We start from the raw sequence: 20,532 nt of genomic DNA on the forward strand, positions 1-20,532 counted from the left end.
CACACATGAGGGAACTAGTAGAGTCAAAGACTCGAAAGTTAATATTTTATTGCATGATTTTCAGGTTTTTCGAATGCAACCAAGAGAGACTATAGGCGACATGTACACCCATTTCACGGATGTCGTCAATAGTTTAAGAGCTCTTGGAAAATGTTTTTCGGATTTTGAACTCGTAAACAAGATTTTGCGTTCTCTTTCTAAAAAGTGGGATTCAAAAGTAACTGCAATACAAGAAGCTAAAAACCTAAACAACTTACCACTTGAAGAACTAATTGGTTCGTTGATAACATATGAAATGGTGCATAATGCACATGATGAACATGATGAACAAAATCACCTTCTAAAGAACAGGAAGGATTTGGAACTCCGGACAAATGAATACCACTTGAGCGATGACTCAAGTGTTGAGGACAATGATGAACTTGAACTTCGAACACTAAATCTTAATAAGTTTATTAAACAAAAATCTAAAATAGACAGTGAACTTGAACGAAGGAAGAGGCCAAAGAAGAGGAAGGCAACCAAGGATGAATCGAGCCCCTCCGAAGACGAGAAGAAAATCAAGAAAGGCAAGGTGGCAAACTATGCCTTAACGACATTCAACGATGAGGTAATCAAAACCCCCTTAATTTATTTCGAAATTACATGATGCTCTTCATAATGCATTTTCTTTTTTAGTATAGAATTAATTTTCCAGAAAATTACATGTTTTAAAAAAAAAATTATTATGATGAAAATGCAAAATTTATGATCATGCTAGTAGTTCTGAAAATAATCATGAAAAATGCATATTTTATGATAAACAAACAAAATGATTTTGATTGAAAATATGAAATCATGCTTGATGATATAATGATGTTTTGATACCATGATTTTATTCTATGCATGAGATTTTAAAAATCGTGTTTATTGGTTTTATAATTATGGATGATGAATCTTGTGATTTTCGATTATCACGGTAATGAAAGTGCCTTATTGATCTTTGTCATAATAAAACTTGCACTTTCAATTTTAAAACATGCTACATGTTTGGCATAGATGAAATAAAATCATAGGAATTAAAACAACTAAAAAGAGAAAAGTATTTTTCTTGAAAATTTATTTTTCTCTACCTTATTGACTTTTTCACTAAGAGATTAATAAAATTATCTATGCCATTTTGAATCTCTTGAAAGTAATGTTGAGATTTTGATGATTTGAATTTAATGGGTTTTGTCAAAATCATGATCTTAATTTCCCATGATTTATAACTTGAAATCATTTATGAATCAAGATCACCTACTTTGTGATCTTATTGAAATTTATTGAAATGAATCGTGATTTCTTGGAATTATAACTTGAGAATTCTTTTTTATCAAAATAACTTACTATGATTCCTTCGTTTTGCTATTTGAGTTATCTAAAAAGAATCATAATATGTCTCTTAATATTCATAATTTATCTACATGATTTGTAAATCTCATTACCAATTCTTCTTGAAATATTCATTAATTTATTTTGATGTATACAAATGAAAAGTTATGATCATACATGGTAGGATATAATTTGACAAAATTGATACCATCATGTTGCAAAATAAATGATGATTAGGAATCATGCATTAATGATGATTGTATATTTTATGATTTGGCAAGATGCATGCAATGATGAAATATTCATGAATTTGAAATGATGCATGCAATACTTATGACAATGATGTACATGATGTATTGCATATGATATGTATCATGAATGCTTTAAATGATGAATGTTTGGTATCATGATCAACATGTTGATAAATGCTTAAAAATTTTAATGTTTAAGTATCATGTATGATATACCCATTAATGATGATTGATTTTTCGGTATCGTGCATGAAAAATAAGGCTTTTGAAATTATGTATGTTTTAATTTGAATATATAATGATGCACAAATAAAATTGATACTTACCTTTATCATAATCTGAAAATTGAAAAAAGGGTCTTCCCTTCTTTTTGACAATGACAAAGGGGGAGCAAGAATTTCTAGTGTGGACATCATGAAAAGAGGCAAACTAGCTAGCTTACACAATTCAAGATGAAAGCAAAAATTACACTCCTCTAAAGAGAAGATGCAAATGTAACACTTGCCAAATTGTTTGCTTGCCTCATGTAAAACATTATCTCTTGCAAGTTTGGCATTTTGCTAGCTTGCACTTTGCAAAGAAAGTAAAAATGACACTTCTCAAAAGAGAAGAAAGAGCTTGTTATCTTGAACAGCACAAGTTTGCCAAACAAAAATTACAAAAGTGCTATCTTGCCTATCTCAAGAAGCAAAACTTGCATATCGTAAAAATTTGCTAGCTTGCAACTTGCATATTTCAAGAAGCAAGAGTTGCCTTCTTGAACATCTCTAAATTGCTAGCTTGCAAGTTCTAAAATGTTGTAACATTGCTAGCTTGCATGTTCTAAAAGTGCTATCTTGTATGCTGTAAAACTTGCATATCTAAAACTTGATAGCCTGAATGTTCGAAGCATGATGTAACATTTGCTAAATTTTCTGGCTTCAAAACTGCATGATAATAAAACTTGATATTATGTTTTTCATGCAATGAGTTGAACCAATATCACAAACACTTGATTGTGGTACTTCTTTTTGTTGATGACAAAGTGGGAGAAGTAAGTTGATGACATGACATGTTATGCATAAGTTTATGCATAAGTTCATGATGACGTGTTGCAAGTATTCATGATGAATATAGCAATGACTTGAATTTAGTTTGAATTCAAGATTCTATAAATATGGCATATTGATAGGGGGAGTTTGTTTAAACTCCGGAAGTTAAGGTCAACTCCGTCATCAAGTAGTTGTCATCATCAAAAAGGGGGAGATTGTTGAATCTCGTATTTTGATGATGAAACTACTTGATATATGTTTATGATTTAATCTGCGTTTTGAGTGACGTAGGATGCTTCGATCAGGATGAGACAATTAAAGCAGGAAAATCATGTTGTGCCGGAGGAACATGTCAGAAGATTGGACGTCGGGCCGGTGGATCGGTCGATGTATCGACAGAAGGCTTCGGGTCGTGGACTCGGGCATCGGGCCAAGAAGAGCGGGTACTGTGCCAAGGATATCGGAGTTGCAGAGTCAACTAGCCGATTGGACAATAGGCTGCAGGAGAGGACGATGCGCCGAAGAATCGGACGAAGCGTCGAGGGACCAATGACATGTCGGACAACTTGGTTAATTACTTAGGATTAATTGTCTCGATCGAAGTTTTGTTTTAAGTGTGCAGGATTAACTACGATGGAAGAAAGACATGCAACAGGAGTTACGCCGGAGTCAAGACAATGATCACGTTGGGAGTTCGAGAGTTCGACGGAAGTTCGGACTATCGTCGGAGGTTCTGAGGGAACAAATCTGAGAAGTCCATGAGCTTGCCAAAGAAGCTCGTCGGAACTTGCCAAGTGGATCGTCGCAAGTCCAGGAGTTTGCCAGAAGTCCGCAGGAGCATCACCGAGGGTTCATCGGATGATCGACGGAAGTTCGTCGGAAGCTCGCTGGAAGAAGCGATTGACGCACCGGAGCAAGTTGCAGTAAATGTCTTAGGAAAAATCGTAGTTAGCATAATGATTAAGTTGGAAATTGGAGGTGATCTCATTAACTTAATCTTGGGGCAATTGGGCCCCTGAAAGACCCAAATTGGGCCGAATGGATCAACCCATTCGGACCTTGATTGCTGTGGGAGGTGCAACCGCCCAAGCCAGGAGGTAGCATCGCCTAGGCTAAGTCTCCGAGTGAGACTGGGCGGTGCAACCGCCCTAGCCAAGAGGTAGCACCGCCTGGGCTCAGTCTCCAAGCGAGACTGGGCGGTGCAACCGCCCCTGACAAGAGGTGGCACCGCCTGAGCTTGGTCTTCGAGCTCTAGCAGGCGGTGCAACCGCCTCAGTCAGGAGGTGCAACCGCTTGAGCTCAGTCTTCGAGCTCTGGCAGGAGGTGCAACCGCCCCTGACAGGAGGTGGCACCGCCCAGAGGCTCAGTCTTCGAGCTCTGCCAGGCGATGCAACCACTCCAGTCAGGAGGTGCAACCGCCTGATCCCGGAATTCCGGGAATTGATAGTTTTGAGCTCCAAATTTAAACTAGGTTGGGGCCTATAAATACCCCACCCATTCAGCACTGAAAGAGCACAGACATACACCGAAATCTTAATCTTTTTCTGTGATTCTTAGAGCTCAAAATTGTTGTAAAGGCCAAAAGTTCTTCTCCCTCTGTTTTTCCAAGTTCTGAGTTGTAAAGAGAGGAGAGAAAATTCTGTAAGGGTTGTCTCCTAAGCCCGTCAAAAGGAGTGAAACTGTAAAAGGGTGGTTGGCCTTCGCCTATTGAAGGAAGGCCTCTAGTTGACGTCGATGACCTCGTCGGTGGAGGAAGCCAAAAGTGGAGTAGGTCAAGATTGACCGAACCACTCTAAATCTCGGTTTGCATTTACTTTGAGCATATTATCTTTACTGCAAACCTCCTCTGAAGCTTACTGCCTTCTGCGCTTTTACGATCGGGTTTCAAGCCTTTTAGTTTCTGAATCAACGTTTAGACGTAAATCTGCTTTTTCGTACGATCATCATATTTCAGATTGCGTTTACGTTTTGAGCTTTACCATAGCTGCAAACTGCCTGCATAGATTAACTTTAATATCATCTTGCTTAGAATCGGATTTTACACAGAAATTATTTTTATCATTCGAATGCAGTTTCGTTTTAATCGCAGAAAGTTTTCCGCTGTACTAATTCACCCCCCCTCTTAGTGCTCTCGATCCTAACAATATTTAATATATAAAACATGTAAATTTTTAATATATTTAAATTCAAAAGTAGAAACCATAAGTAGGGGTCGAAGAATATTATAAAAACTTCAAGTAATAGATTTTAATGTAATAATAAAAATTTTGATATTTAAAGGATTGATAAATATTTTTGAACTATAAAATTTTTAATATTTAAATAATCAAAATAAAAAATTTTATTTTTCAAGAAAGGTACGGAAACTTATCTCTCCTCAGTAGGATATAACTCCTCATTCCTCCTACTACTCAACTCGTCTAGGTGATAAATGAACGAGAGAAATCCCTCCTGATCAATAAGAGGAGGTGAGCCTCAATTAAAAGATTTTTTTTCTTAATTTTTATTTTTATTTAATATATTAACAAATATAGTATCATCTTATCTGAAATGTTTAATAGTTATTTCCTAATTTGCAATGGTAAACAAAGAAATAAGATTAATATTTCATAAATTATAATTATAATTGCAATTACAGAAATAAAAGTTGATTCCTAAATTAAATATTTGATTTGATTGCACCTTTACTTATCCGAGATGTGATGTATATGTTATTCCGAAATGATCTATTAACATGCTAATAAGTTGTTTTATAGTAGTTTCATTTATCACTTTATTATGAAAGATTAGATTAGTTCATTCTGCCATAAGTACGATACCTCTTATATTTAATATGTTAAGTAGGATTCAATAATGAACTTGAGTTAATGATTCAAAAACTTAGTTTCCTCAATCTCAATCTTGATGCATGCAAAAATTCAAAAATTATGATACTAGTGAAATTGGGGAGACCATTGTAGAACCTAGATAGCATATGAGTAGGCTCCATAAAACCCTTGAATAATAGATAGACCCTTGTATCTAAATTTAGAATTTAGATAGCATATGAGTAGGCTCGATAAAATCCTTGTATAACTTCTTCTATTTACATCAGACTTTTTTAATAATACTTGTAATAAATACCTTGAGAACCAATAACACTATTTTAGGAAATTCAATCATTTCTAGTTCCTCTTGTATTTATATTCTTGATCAACAATTTATCATTCATAAATGTTTGACGCTATTTTAGAGAATATACAATTACAATTCTATTTACTTCTGATCTTTGAGATGATACAATAGGCATTGTTTCCTTAATTACAAATATATCAATGATCATTAGCATTTATTATTGTAATACACATCAATTATTCCACTATTTCAAAATCATATTTTATTAAAAATTATTTTCTAATAAAAAGATTTTTGGCTTGATGTGATCGTATATACTAGTTTGCTACCTTAATATATATATATATATATATATATATATATTTCATAATAAAAAATAGTAATATAGGATTTATGGAATAGTGTTGTTGTGGCAAATACGACTTAGACTATGTTTGGAACGTATTTGTATTTTAATTATGTATTAACGTAAGTGTTGTTTGAGAAAATTATATGTTAAAAGTTTAAATATTTTTATGATAAATTTATCCTTCTAATTTTTTAAAATTTATTTAAAAATAAATAAATATATTTTTAATTAAAATAAATAAATAAATGTATCTAATCTTATAAAAAAAATTGTATGGCCCAAACAAATAAAAAACAATCATATAAATAAATATAATATAATATTTAAAAATAAATAAATAAATAATATTTATCTTATAAAAATTATAAATCATATTGATTTCTCACTACATTATTCTTTAATTTTATGGTTATAAAGTCACAAGATAATTTTTAAGTTAAAAAATTATATTAGCATCATGTAAAATGCTAATGCTAACCTAAGGTAACATCATCATTTAGTATTTAAGCATTTTCAATATAACATTCAGGTCAGATATAATTTAAAATATTTATTAAATATTAATTCATATTTGAAATATGTATTGGGCTCTTAATGTATATTTCAAATATATTCTCAAACCACACCCTTGTATGGATCGATGAATGAAGAACATTTTGATTTTTTGACACTTGGTTAACTCGAGTTTTCTCAGTTAGAAGATGTTAGTTAATTTAACTATTAGTTAATTTCACCAGTAAAGATTAAGGTCCTAAAGTCAAATCTCACATTCATCACTTATCCTTTGTATAATTTTTTTCTTAATTAATAACCAATAAGAATGTGAAGATATGATGGGAAGAGAGTTATTTCATCATATCATATCAAATGATATTAAAATTCACGTATGGGGAGCTAAATGTTTCTCACCAGTCTAGATTAAGAATGATATTCTTAATTTGGAGTGTAAGAATTTTAGAATAATAATTTAATACTATAAAGTTAATTGAGTCGATTGGATTGGATATTGTTATCTTATTCGTTATTAATTTATATTATATATTTTTTTTTGAATTTTCAAAGAGAAAAGAAAGAAACACCATTGCATCGCAGAGTGACTAACAAATAATATTTTTATTAATTTATTTTAATTCAATATAAATGATGTTTTATTTTATTATTTATTTTATATTATAAAATAAAAAAATGATTTTTATTAATTATTCTGAATAACAAATAGAAACTTGCATGCATGTGAGTCCATGAAAACAGTGCTGCCATTTCACTGCTGCAAGCTAGCATGCCTGACACAGAGACAGAGAGAGAGAGAGAGAGAGAGTGGGTGGCAGCATCATTCCTCTATTATTTGGTAGGGCGGGCAATCTTCAGCACCGATGAAAGCTAAAGGTCACCCTCGCTTTTCTCTCCCATACTCTCTCTCTCCCCCTCACTTTTGTCCTTGTGGAGGTTGACAGGGACCCCAGCACTGTCTCCATGGCAGCGGAGCAGCTGTTCCTGGATTCAACGTTCATGCATGGCAGTTCCTAGATCATGCTCACAATCACACCGAAACTGCTAACATTACATCTGAAGCTGAAGAAAGTACAGTTTGAGAGAGAGAGAGAGAGAGAGAGAGAGATCAGTGTGATTGCTTTGCTTGTTCGAGCATCAGGACGACCTCCCTCATGTTGGGCCTTTCCACACTGTGCTCCTGCACGCAGAGCATGGCGACGAAGAACACCTGCATGGCTTCCTCCATCGGCACATCGATCAGCCTCGGGTCCATGATCTCCACCACCCCCTCCTTGTTCCAGCTCGTGTTCATCCTCGCCCACTGCACTATATCCAGTCCTTCCTCCCCGAAGTCGCCCACCGGCTTTTTGCCGGTGATGAGCTCCAGGAGAACCACTCCGTAGCTATACACATCGCTCTTCTCGTCCACCTTGAGAGTGTACGCATACTCTGTTCCACAAGAACCAAAGCAAATGGTTAAGCGTGCTGTTCCCTTGTCTTGGGTCTTGATCTTATCGAGCACATCAAGAGTTGCATCGATGGAGTTCAGATCTTGCAATTTGGGTCAAAAAGGTGTTGTGGTGGCGTACTGAAAGCAAACAAAGCATGGGATTCCATGGCGGCAGAAGGGTGACAGGGATAAAGCAGCAGCTGCCTCATTCAGTGTGTCTTCTCCATCATCAAAAGAATAACCAAAGCCATTCGGATTCCATCACAGTCTGAGACTAAATTGAAGCTGTGAAGATTGCAGGAACAGTAGGGCATACCTGGAGCAATGTAGCCATAAGAACCAGCAATGGCTGACATGCTCTCGGAGGCTCCTGTGTCCTGCAGGTACTTGGCCAGGCCGAAGTCTGCAACGTGAGCTTCGAAGTCCAGATCGAGCAAGATGTTGTTGGACTTGACGTCCCTGTGGAGGATGGGAGGAGAGCAGTCATGGTGGAGGTAGCTCAGCCCCTTGGCTGCCCCCGTTGCAATCCGGTGCCTCATCTCCCAGCTCAGATACCCTCCTCTCTTCCCGTGCAGCACCTCCCCCAAGCTCCCGTTGTGCATGTACTCGTACACCAGCAGGTTCGTCTCCTTGTCGGAGCAGAAGGCGAGCAGGCGCACGATGTTGCGGTGCCTGATCTTGCCCAGCGTTTGGATCTCTGCCGACAACCCGTTGTCGTGGGTAGAACCTTTATTGATCCCCAGCAGTCTCTTCACTGCGATCCCATCCCCGCTCGGCGTCGTTCCTCTGTACACGACTCCGGCCCCTCCTCTGCCGATGATGCAGTTCTCCTTGAGGCACTCGACGACGTCGTCGCAAGCGAATTCGAGCTTCTGGAACGCCGTCAACTTCCATGAGTCGGAGAAGCCTCTCTTCATCATGGATTGCGTCTTGATGACCACTGTGATGGAAAATACCAGAGAACATGTTAAGAGTCCCAGAGCAAACAGGAGCCTGAATCTTCCAGGGAGCTGGGACTTGACACCGTGATGCTCGCCTCGTTCGATCCGTGGAGAGGATGACGAGCTGCATGGATTTGAAGCTGATCCACATAGCTGAGGGTTGGCGAGGAAAGATGAAGCGTTGAGATAAGCGAACTGCCCGGTCTCCGGTATCTTACCGGACAAATCGTTGTGCGAGAAGTCTGCGGAAGTGAGACTCTTCATGCTTGCCATCTCCTGCGGAATCCTCTGGCTCAAGAGATTCCATGACAGATTGAGGTAGCTCAGGATGCGAACCTGAGATATCCGAGCTGGAATCGGTCCGGCGAGCTGGTTGTGGCTCAAATCCAAGTAGGTCAGTGAGGAGCAGTCACCGATCTCGGGGGGGATTCTGCCGGAGAAGTTGTTCCTGCTCATGTCTACCTTCAGCACCTGCTTCAGAAGGCCGAGCTGGGATGGTATCTCCCCGGCGAACTCGTTGCCGCCGAGGAGAAGAATCTGCAGCGACGAGAAGTTCCCGATGGAGGAGGGAAGAGGCCCGGTGAGCCTGTTGTTGGAGAGGTTCAATAGGCCTAGCTTTGCAGGCTTCTGCGCTGGCTCTTCCGCTACCACTCCGGTGAGGTAATTGTTCTGCAGCTCCAGCAGAGACAGCTCCGGCAGATAGAGGAAGCCCCGAGGAATCGATCCGGTCAAGTAGTTCTGCCCCATGCGGACCCTGGAGAGCGTCATGCAGTCACCGAGGTCGTCCGGCAATGGGCCGAAGAGGAAGTTGTTGAGCAGAATCAGTATCTCCAGCTTCTTGCCGAAGCAGAGAGATGGCGGGATCAGCCCGGTGAGCTTGTTGGTAGAGAGATCGAGCTCGCGAAGCCTCCCATTTCGACCCAGCGCGGCTGGGATCGATCCGGTGAAGTTGTTCTGCCACAGCTTCAGGACCTCCAGACTGGGCAGCTCCGCCACGAACCCTGGAATCTCGCTGTGAAGCCGGTTCATGAACACGTGCAGTAAGGTGAGTTGATGGAGCTTGGAGAACTCCTTGGGGATCTCGCCGGTGAGTGCGTTGTTGGAGATGTCGAGGTATCTCAAGCTGCTGAGGTTGCCAAGCTGGAAAGGGATTGCACCGGTGAGCTGATTCGTCTGCAGGAAGAGAGTGTCCAGGTTCTTCAGATTCCCCAGCTCCGGCGGGATCTCCCCCTCCAAGCCACAGCTGGAGAGGTCGAGATGGAGCAGACCGATCAAATTGCCGATCTCGGCCGGGACGCCGCCGTCGAACTCGTTGTAGTAACCCAAGTAGAGCTGCTTCAGAGTGGTGACATTGCCCAGCTCAGGAGGTATGAAGCCGCCGAGATCGTTCCCCGCGAGCGAGAGGTAGGTGATGGCACTGAAGCCTCCATAGGCGAACGGGATCGCACCGGAGAAGTAATTCCCGCCGAGGTCCAGATGCCGGAGCTTGGTCAGCCTCGGGAGGCCAACAGGAAGCGGCCCGGAGAAGTCATTGTCGTAGGCATCCAAGACTTCCAGCTCCGCCGTGTCGGAGAAGCTCCAGTTCAAGGTGCCGTTGAACTGGTTGTTGGAGATGTTGAGGTACCTGAGGCGGGGGAGCTCACTGATAGCGTGCGGAAACGGACCGGAGAGGCTGTTTCCGGCGACGGAGAGGGAAGCGAGGCCCTTCAGCTCGGCGATCGCAGGGGAGAGGGAGCCGGAGAAGTTAGAGTTGGCCACGTCGAGCGCGAGGACTAGGTGATTGGAGTCGTCACACCGCACACCATCCCATGCGCAGAGAGCTGCATGGGCTGATGAGTTCCAGCTGGGGAGTAAACACTGGGAGTGGTGGAAAGAGCGCTTGATGGAGAGCAAGATGGAAGCTTGCTTTCTCAGGGAGAGGCTGAGGAGGCCGGTGGAGGAAGCAGAGGCGAGGTGGAGCAGGAGAGAGGAGAGGAAGAGCAAGGCTGGTGGGGCGGAAGAAGCCATGGAGCGAGGCTTATGAGGCAGAGGAGGAGGTGGATATAATAAGATGGGGGGAGGGCGGAGGAGGACGAGAGAGAATCCAAGGATGATGGTGAGTAGCATTGAAGCAGAGATGGGTTTGGGTTCTTCTCCTTTCTTTCTCTTGTTTCGGGGATCAAAAAAGGGTTTAAAGCTGAAGGGTGGCTTTTTGGTCACACAAGTGTCTCATTGCATGCATTCCTCCTCCTCCTCCTCCTCCATTAATGTGGTTGAGCTTCTCATATCACTGTCATTACATGAAACATGTAGCTAAAAAATCCTACGTAATGACATGAGATCGTTCCGTTTACATGAGCAAATAGTTATTATCCAGGGAAGCATGGATGGAGGAAGTATTGGGAAAACAACATGACACCCATATCCATCCATGGGTTTAAGGAAGAGAAAGTGAGAGAGGATATGTCTGAAACGATCAGCTAAGGCTGAAAAGAGGAGGCGGTGGTTTCCTTAGAAGACCAAAGTGTGGTAACATCAAGGAATGCAGTGTCGTAACTGAGGGGGACAAAAGTCCAGTTTGCGATGGTCATGGATCAAAGAGGTGGTGGTGGTGGTAGCACCAGATTCAAATTGCTGTGGTGTGCCAGCAGCAGACAACGCAGAACATGCCCTTCTGAAACAACACAGAGGTGACACCGACCGGCAATTTGATCCTCTTTTTTTCTTGGCTTCTAACATAACACGGTCTGCAGTAGAAAAGTGAGGCAAAAATTACAATCTTTTGATTCACCTTCTTCGACCTAAGCAACCTTTTCTTTCAAATATAAGAAGACCAACCGATAGATAGATGCATGTGGCCAAAGGTCTGTTGATGAATGCAAATTAGGTTTTTTTTTATAAAAATAATAATTGATAGGATATGTCTGTCTGAGCCCGGGTTCGAACCGGGGACCTCTAGTGTGTGAGACTAGCGTGATAACCAACTACACCACCCAGACCGTTTATATTAATTATGTTATAATTTTTGAATGCAAATTAGGTTCGAATCAATAATATAATCATCAAATCAATAATATATCACAAGTATCAAATAATTATAATTGATAACAGTTAAAGATCTCTCGTGATAACAACCTCAACAATAACCAAGAGATGTCATAAATCTATTGAGGAAAATTCTCTCTCCTAACATGTATAAATAGGGAGTATTATGTTGTTTCAACTCAATGCATTCTTTTGTATTTTATTTCTATCATGGTATCAGAGCTATTCTTGCCTTCTGAAGGCTCTACCCTTCCTTCTGCAGCCTGTTCTCGTCGGAGCTAGGCATGTCTTCTGCACCTGACCTCCGACAATTCCCATCACCATGAACCCAGTTGCCATATCTTTCTACCGCTACATCTTGTCACCAAACACCTACACTGCACTACAACAGCCCCATAGGTGTGACCTCTAACTCCGGCGACTACAGTGATATTGATCCTGCTGCCATCATTTTCTTCCACTACCACTCTCGCTACTTCAGATCATATCCTTCACCACTGCAAGAGCACATCAGCGCCCCCACCTTCTTCCTGCAGAAGCAGAGAAGTTCTCAAAGAACCTTCTCCCTTAATCTCATTCACGACCGTGTAGAAATCTGTCAACAGAAAACCATTGCCAATCGATCGCTCTGCGCCCACAGTATCACCGGCTTCTCCCAAAGTGGGACTGCGCCCATAGCATCGTCGGCTTCTTCCAAAATTGTAAGTTGCAACATCTCACTGACCTGCAAGCTACAACACGCGACGGTGGTGCCGCTGCTACTGTAGTCGTTGTTGCTTGCGGCAACATCAACAACTACAACTGCATCATGAATAGTGGTAGCATGGATTTCATTGCTTGCTTGTCATTAATGCCTTAGTGAAGACTTGTCAAGGTGTAGCAAACCTTTTGCTTCAAAAGTTGGCAAGTGATCGGTACAGGTGGCCTCAGCAGTTTTTTTTTACCCATCTAATCATTGCATACTTCCACTTTTTCCACTTTGCTCCTATATATGTCCAACATGTCCTCATCTAATGTTCCAATTACCATTCCTGTAGGAAACCATAGTACCTTTTCCCTTACGGGCCTTATTTCTATCAATTCTACCACTCTCATTCCCTTCAAATTATCCAACGGTGACAACTACGCATCATAACGTGATCAATTCTTTAATCTATTATTTGGCTATGATCTTCTACGATTTGTCGATGGCTCTCTTTGTTGTCCACCGGCGATGCTCAACATCCCAGGCACATCCAGTCCAGTACCAAATCCAGATCACAAAATATGGTTATGCCAGGATCATCTCATCCTTCAAGCAATTCAAGCCTCGGTCGCTGGTTCCCTCGCCCCACTCATTTCTTCATGTGACACTACTGTCGAAGCTTGGTGCAAGTTGCAAACCATCCTGGCCAATCGTTCCTGCACTCGCATGCTTAGTCTTCTATCCAGTCTCATGAAGATAAAATAAGAGGGAAGTACTGTTGTTGATTATCTACACAACATAAAGATTATTATCGATGACTTGGCCTTGATAGGTCATTCCCTCAGTGATGAAGAAGTTACTGTCCATATCCTAAACGGCCTAGGAGATGAGTACAAGGAATTGGCAGTAGTAATACGGGCACATGATTCACTAGTGTCATTTGAAGAACTCTATGATAAGTTGACTGCCTATGAGATATATCTAAAGCATGAGGACAGGTTGCCAAGACCATCCATTATAGCTCAAGTCAGTCAAAAACCTAAGAAAAAGAGCAACCGGTATAACAAGAGCTCCGAACAAACCTCTCCTCCTCAACCCTCTCAACATTTCAATTGCAACCATCAAGGCGACTATTTCAATTATCCTCATCCTTGGCATCCTGATTATATAAATCAACGAAGAGTTGTCTGCCAGCTATGTGACAAAGTTGGCCACTCTGCAAAAGTCTGTAGAACTCGATCCAGACTACCTCCTCCATCGCATTGGCCTCATGCAAATCTCATAGCTACTTTGACTACTGGTGATCAAAATTGGATTATGGATTCTGGCTTATCTCATCACATCACCTCTGATTTACAAAACTTGTCCATCCACAACGACTATGGCGGAACTGAAGACATCATCATCGGTGATGGTAACGAACTCCCCATTACTCATATCGGTTTCACAATGCTTTATTCACATAGTACTTCATTTACGCTAGATGATGTTTCGTGTGCACCCCAAATCAAAGGAAACATCATTTCTATTTCTCAATTCTACAAACAGAAACATACCTTAATTGAATTCTTTCCTAATTCCTTTCTTGTTAAGGATTTAAGCACGGGGGCATCCTTGGTCCAAGGCCAGAGTAAAGATAGCATTTACGAGTGGTCGTCGGTTCCATAAATCACCCAACCCACTACCTACTCTTCGGTCGTAGCTCCAATTGACGTGTGGCATCGTCGTCTTGGTCATCCCTCAACTCTTATTCAACAAAAACTGCTTTCCCATTATTCTCTTCCTATGCTTAAATCCAATAACATCATAACCCATTGTGATGCTTGTTTAAGTAATAAAAGTCACATACTTCCCTTTGGAAAATCCTCCATATCCTGCTCTAAACCCCTTGAAGTTATTTACACTGATGTTTGGGGCCCCACTCCAATCATTTCCTTTGACAAATTCAGATTTTATATTATTTTCGTAGACTATTTCACCAAATACACATGGTTATACCCTCTTCACCATAAATCTGAAATTTCAATAGTCTTTACCAACTTTTGAAGATTGGTCGAGAACTTTTTTCAGTCTAAAATTAAGATTGTTTACTCTGATGGTAGTGGCGAATATCAAGTCCTCACATCTTGCCTATCTACTTGTGGTATACAACACCTCAAGTCACCTCCACATACTCCTCAACTCGTCGGCTCTGTTGAACATAAACATCAACATATAGTTGAAACTAGTCTCACACTCCTATACCAAGCCTCTATGCCACTAACTTTTTGGACTACAGCATTTCAAGCTACTGTCTACCTTATTAATCGTATGCTCACTCCAGTCCTTGAGTACGAGTCGTCATTTGAAAAATTATTTCACAAATCCCCGAACCTTCAAAAACTTAAAGTGTTTGGTTGTCTATGTTATCCATAGTTGCGTCCATATGCCTCACATAAGATAACATCAAAATCTAAACCTTACGTTTTTATTGGATACTCCCTTGACCATAATGTCTTTCGATGCTATAAACCCCAACCTCGAAAATTCTTTACGTTCCGTCATGTTATTTTTATAGAGACTACATTTTCATTTCACAACCCTGAGTCTCATACTGTGCCACCTACTCAATCACATATACATCACTGGAGTACACCATCAATCCCGTCAATCGAGTCTCCCATAATATCATCTAGTCCTTCTCTTCAGGATTCACACTCTCTCACTCTCCTGGTGTAACAGCTCCTCACCCCCTCCATTGTGCCTATCCCTTCTTCGCTAGGTTCTCATATGACTGAAGGCATTCCCTCGGAATCACAGTCGCTACCTTTATCCTCTCTTGGGACCAATGACACTGAAGTCCCTCAACCTCTATCGCCCATACCTACAACACACCCTATAGCCCCTGGACATTCAATGACAATACGATCCAAAAGTGGTGTCTTTAAACCATGACAAATCCTTGACCTACATACCATCATAACATTCTCGTCAGAGACCACTAAACCTACCATAATTATTCAAGCCCAAATATCTCCATCCTAGCATAAAGCCATGTGTGAAGAATATGATGAACTCCTCCATAATTCTACGTGGACCCTTGTATCCTCTCATCCCATACAAAATATCATCGGGTGTAAGTGGGTCTTTCGAATTAAGTTGAACCTAGATAGATCCGTAGCCAGATATAAAGCAAGTCTAGTGACCAAAGGGTTTCATCAACGACTTGATGTTGACTTCACAGAGACATTCAGCCCTGTTGTTAAACCCACAACAATCTGACTTATTCTAAGTTTGGCCATCTCACAAGGCTAGCATTTACGTCAACTCGACGTTAACAATGCCTTTCTACAGGGGACCCTAACTGACGATGTCTTCATGCAGCAGCCTCCTGGCTTCATCCACTCTCAATATCCAAAGTATATTTGTAAACTACAAAAAGCTATTTATGAACTTCATCAGGCTCCAAGAGCTTGGTACACCAAACTTAGCTCGTTTTTGGCATCAGTTGGCTACATCAACTCCAAGTCTGATACCTCCTTATTTCTCCATCACCAAAGTGGCAATATAATATATCTTCTGGTATATGTGGATGATATTATTGTCATAGGCAACAATCCTATGGAAATCAAAGCATTCCTCAAGCATTTAGCAGATCGAATCTCCCTTAAAGATCTAGGACCCTTGAGCTATTTTTGAGGAGTAGAAGCAACATATACATCTTTCGGGCTCTTCCTATCACAACGAAAGTATATTCAAGATCTATTATCTAAAACAAATATGTAAGATGCAAAGGCAGTTACAACACCTCTGTCTACTAGCGAGTCACTCAAACTTTGTGATGGAAGCCCTACTACAGACCCAACTCAATACCGTCAAGTCCTTGGCTCCTTACAGTACTTATCTCTCACCCATCCAGATATCTCATTTACGGTCAATAAACTATCCCAGTTCATGCATCGACCATCTACTATGCATTGGTTTGCAGTCAAACGAATCTTACGATATCTTCACAGGACTATCAATCATGGCCTCTTTTTTCATAAACATTCCCCCCTTAATCTCCACACCTTTGCCGATGCTGATTAGGCAGGGAATTTTGATGACAAAACATTCACATCAGGGTATATTCTCTTCCTTGGATCTAACCCAATCAGTTGAAGTTCTAAGAAGAAAAGGACAGTTGCACGTTCTACAACTGAAGCTGAATACCGTGTCATAGCTACCGCTGCTGCAGAACTCAATTAGGTTATGAATCTCCTCAAGGAACTTGACATCAGTATCACCTCTACTCTTATAATATATTGTGATAATGTCGGAGTCATTTATCTATATGCTAATCCAGTATTCCACTCACGGATGAAACACATAGCCATCGACTTTTACTTCGTGCAAGAACAAGTTGTCAGACATCAACTACGTATTTCTCACGTACATACGACTGATCAACTAGCGGACTCTCTCACAAAGCCTCTCACCCGCAACTCGCTTTCATCACATCGGTCTAAGATTAACGTTCTTGACAGAAGCACCGTCTTACGAGGGAGTATTGTGTTGTTTCAACTCAATGCATTCTTCTCCTTTGTATTTTATTTCTATCAATAATAATATACAAAGACTAGATGAGCACATATATTTGTTACTTCGGATTTTAAGTATTGTTAACTCATCAAATTAACGAAACAACTTCTCGTGAGATTAGATATATCAAACAACTTAGTCATTCTCCTTACTTATAATTATCAACTAATAAAAAACCTTTAAAACTTACTTGTATTATTTTTGCATCACAGTAGATTCATAAGCCAAATTTCCTACTATAATCTAACAACCCAGAAAAGAGAGAGAGAGAGAGCGCAAAGAACTCACTCATGTCATGTAAAAAACACACAACACTTCTAAATAAATTATATATGAAGTATTTATGAGGATGACAACTCAGCCCGTTATCGGCCCATTTAAGCCTTCGAAAGCCCTCTGATATACCTCAATCGAACGGTCGGCGTCTGCGATACCAACGTCCAATGGCAATTATCCGACGGCTACGATTGATCGAACAAATAACAGGTTCATCTCATTTACGAAACTAAACAACAACGAAATGAAACGAAGCTACTGAGTCCATCAATCGAAAACTAAGGGACGCTCTTTGATATGTCCGTCAATTGGACGGTCAGCGCACCCGATATCAACGACAATTGTTGGTTATCCGACGGTTGCGATTGATCGAACGACCGATCGAAACGATTAGGGTTTGGGTTATAAAAGAAAGCGGCGGCGACGGGGAACGGCGCGCTCGTCTCCTCGTTAGGGTTTCGCCGGAGCGAAGACAAAGTCTCCCGTCTCCCCGCACCATGGTATGCTCTTTGATCTCTTCCTTATCCTTCGCGCCCTGTCGTAGTGCTTTCTGCTGCCTGTCGTAGTTACGTTTGCTTGCTCATTTACACGTCGTAGAGGGGTTGGAGGCCTGATGGGTAGTACTCATGGTTTGGAAAATGTCGGAGAATAATTGAAAAGCATGCAAGTGACCGGATAGTGCTTCTGTAAAAATTGAATTTTGGAGTGTGAGAAGGGGTTGAAATATGGGATTTAGTGTTATGATTTGGTAGGAAGACATGAAGGTTTGCCTTTCTTACATCTGTGGTGTTCTTTGTCAAGATGGTGTGCGATGAGGTGCTCGGGATGGTGAAACTTCATAAGAGAACTAAACGAGACTTAGTAGTGTTTGCATTGGGGAGTGGCTTTGTGATTTGATGCAAGGAATGGAATCTATGTGATTGAAGAAAAATATTCTTAAGGAATCTTCAATTTTTTTTGTTAATGTTTAAATGAAAAAAAAAACTTATGTTGATTGCAATTTTTTAAAAGTAAGTTGCTGAATGAAGATCCAATAAAGCCAAATACTAGTGACAATTATAGATATATAAGTCCATCTCCTATAATGCATTTGGTTAGAGAGAGAGACCTTTGTAGTCGAAACTCATCTCTAACTATGCAGCTTCAAAAGATACTTCAAGTCTCGATAAAAGCGTGTTTCTAACTTGTCATATGTTGGTTTTTGAGAGTCTATGACTAGTTTCTCCTTGGATCGTATGTATCTCCAAAGTCATAAAGGGCCAGTGCAGAAACTTAGGGCAAATGAAGGAGGTTTTTTCATATTTATTTTGTGATTAGCTTGCCATATGCTATTTGTTATGTGCCAACATTAGTTCTAAATGTTGGCTAATCTAGATTGGTGACTAGTGCAGCTTTTCTGGTGTGGACTTGTACCAGTGCTTGGAATCGACTAGAACAGCAACACTAACTATTTAAAAGCTGATTTAGTTCTTTCTCCTGATCATGGCTTCTTTTTGTTTGACTTGAATGCAGACGAAGCGCACCAAGAAGGCTGGAATTGTTGGAAAATATGGTATGCTGTGCTCTGAATCTGCTCAATAATTTCTTCTCCTTTCTACGTAATAGATTCACCAGTTGTGTGCTTATCTAAGTCACATTTCTTGGCTTCAGGTACCAGATATGGTGCCAGTTTGCGCAAGCAAATTAAGAAAATGGAAGTTTCGCAGCATGCAAAGTATTTCTGTGAATTCTGTGGAAAGGTACAAACTTCTTTCAACTGAGTGTGGTTGGTCATATTTAGGCACATTGCATTGCATGTACAACCTAGTTATAAAAAACAATTAAGTTGACCGAGCTCTACATTTCCCTTCTCCTGAAACACATCATTGAAGTTTAAAAATTTTGTTTATATGGATCTTGTGATTCAATGCCTTAAAATTTGTGTCATGAGTAAAGTTTTGGCTTAGCTTGTGTTGGATTGTTGTTTTGTCTAACATATGAGTTCATGTGGTTTCTGTATGGTTTGTGGGTTTTTTTATGGTCATGTGCTCTTCATCATTGCTATCATGAAGAGCTCGCTGAATGTATGGTTCCTTGATTAAATTGGTGCATAAATTGTTTCCGTGTTTGGTGTTTCATTGTATCTTTTAATCTCTTTTTCATAAATTTGTAGCTGCTACTGATCAACATATCTTAACGCTCTTGTTGGCACTTTCCTAGTATGCTGTGAAAAGAAAAGCAGTTGGGATTTGGGGATGCAAGGATTGTGGGAAGGTGAAGGCGGGTGGTGCTTATACCTTGAAGTAAGTGTGTTGTTCTTTTGTGCTCTGGCCTGGCTATTTGCCTCTGTTATTTTGCTCTTCCATAACGTTGTCTCCATGATGTCTGTATAGCACTGCCAGTGCTGTTACCGTGAGGAGCACCATTCGCCGGTTGAGGGAGCAGACCGAAAGTTGATGCCGACAATAAGTGAGCAGTCAATTCTGGTAGAAAGGTGATTAGAAGAAGTGCATCCTAAGCAAGTTGGTGTTTGGCTCAGCCATATTTGGTGTTTGATAGTTGGACAATGTGTTCTTGAGTTGGTACCTTTGAGGCACATCTGAATTCTGAGTCTTACTTTAATTGGCTTGCATGCCTAGGAAAACATTTGTGGTAATGATCTCTTGCATCTTTAATTTTGGAATTGGTATAATTTTTTTTGGGAGAAAAAGAAAAAGACACCTTCAAACGCTGTTCCAAAAGATTTATTTGCCAGTTGGGAGTCGGATATCGCACAAATGAAATGAATGCCTCGACCTCAGGTTTCTGCTTGCAGGATGAGTGTAGATTGACTAACCTTACAACCTGCTGCAATGAACCTGCCTCGAAGATCTTTAAGCTTGTAATCTGTTTTTGTAAGAAGCATCACATTCTAAAATTTAGTTATAGATAGTAAAGAGGGTTATTTTCTTAAAAAGAAGTTTTTCTTTGGGGGTGGTGGGGTTTTTTACCGTAAGTTGTTTCCCCATATTGCTAATGTCTTTCTCC

The 20,532-nt window shown here is 40.4% G+C and overlaps 2 protein-coding genes and 1 non-coding gene across 4 annotated transcripts; 1 reads left to right on the forward strand and 2 right to left on the reverse strand.

Annotated features, from left to right (window-relative positions):
- Window positions 1-7,629: 7,629 nt before the first annotated feature.
- LOC135615254 (leucine-rich repeat receptor-like serine/threonine-protein kinase BAM3) lies at window positions 7,630-11,205 on the reverse strand. The gene is made up of 2 exons (XM_065113505.1): window positions 8,357-11,205; window positions 7,630-8,039 (listed from the first exon to the last, which is right to left on the reverse strand). The coding sequence occupies exons 1-2, from the start codon at window positions 11,085-11,087 to the stop codon at window positions 7,717-7,719; spliced, it is 3,054 nt and encodes a 1,017-aa protein (XP_064969577.1). The 5' UTR covers window positions 11,088-11,205; the 3' UTR covers window positions 7,630-7,716.
- Window positions 11,206-11,885: 680 nt separating this feature from the next.
- Window positions 11,886-11,959, reverse strand: TRNAV-CAC (transfer RNA valine (anticodon CAC)). Its single transcript has one exon. It is a non-coding gene; the product is annotated as a tRNA-Val (tRNA).
- Window positions 11,960-17,891: 5,932 nt separating this feature from the next.
- On the forward strand, window positions 17,892-20,161 carry LOC135615255 (large ribosomal subunit protein eL43). Of its 2 annotated transcripts, XM_065113507.1 has the most exons (5): window positions 17,892-18,026; window positions 19,039-19,078; window positions 19,177-19,265; window positions 19,726-19,808; window positions 19,899-20,161. In XM_065113507.1, the coding sequence occupies exons 1-5, from the start codon at window positions 18,024-18,026 to the stop codon at window positions 19,960-19,962; spliced, it is 279 nt and encodes a 92-aa protein (XP_064969579.1). In that variant the 5' UTR covers window positions 17,892-18,023; the 3' UTR covers window positions 19,963-20,161. The 2 variants fall into 2 exon arrangements, with proteins under 2 accessions (XP_064969579.1, XP_064969578.1); XM_065113506.1 differs by lacking the exon at window positions 17,892-18,026 and having other exon boundaries at window positions 19,033-19,078.
- The last annotated feature ends 371 nt before the right edge of the window (window positions 20,162-20,532 follow it).

Source organism: Musa acuminata, chromosome BXJ2-6, assembly GCF_036884655.1.
Source record: "Musa acuminata AAA Group cultivar baxijiao chromosome BXJ2-6, Cavendish_Baxijiao_AAA, whole genome shotgun sequence".
Taxonomy (NCBI): Eukaryota; Viridiplantae; Streptophyta; class Magnoliopsida; order Zingiberales; family Musaceae; genus Musa; species Musa acuminata.

Bases quoted from the DNA above. Each gene is read 5' to 3' on its own strand.
- LOC135615254 (XM_065113505.1), bottom strand. From the start codon at position 11,087: ATGCTACTCACCATCATCCTTGGATTCTCTCTCGTCCTCCTCCGCCCT. The intron at 8,040-8,356 runs GTATGCCCTACT...CTTGTGGAACAG, and splicing joins TTATGGCTACATTGCTCCAG to AGTATGCGTACACTCTCAAG.
- LOC135615255 (XM_065113506.1), top strand. From the start codon at position 19,033: ATGCAGACGAAGCGCACCAAGAAGGCTGGAATTGTTGGAAAATATG. The intron at 19,079-19,176 runs GTATGCTGTGCT...TCTTGGCTTCAG, and splicing joins TGGAATTGTTGGAAAATATG to GTACCAGATATGGTGCCAGT. The intron at 19,266-19,725 runs GTACAAACTTCT...GCACTTTCCTAG, and splicing joins TCTGTGAATTCTGTGGAAAG to TATGCTGTGAAAAGAAAAGC.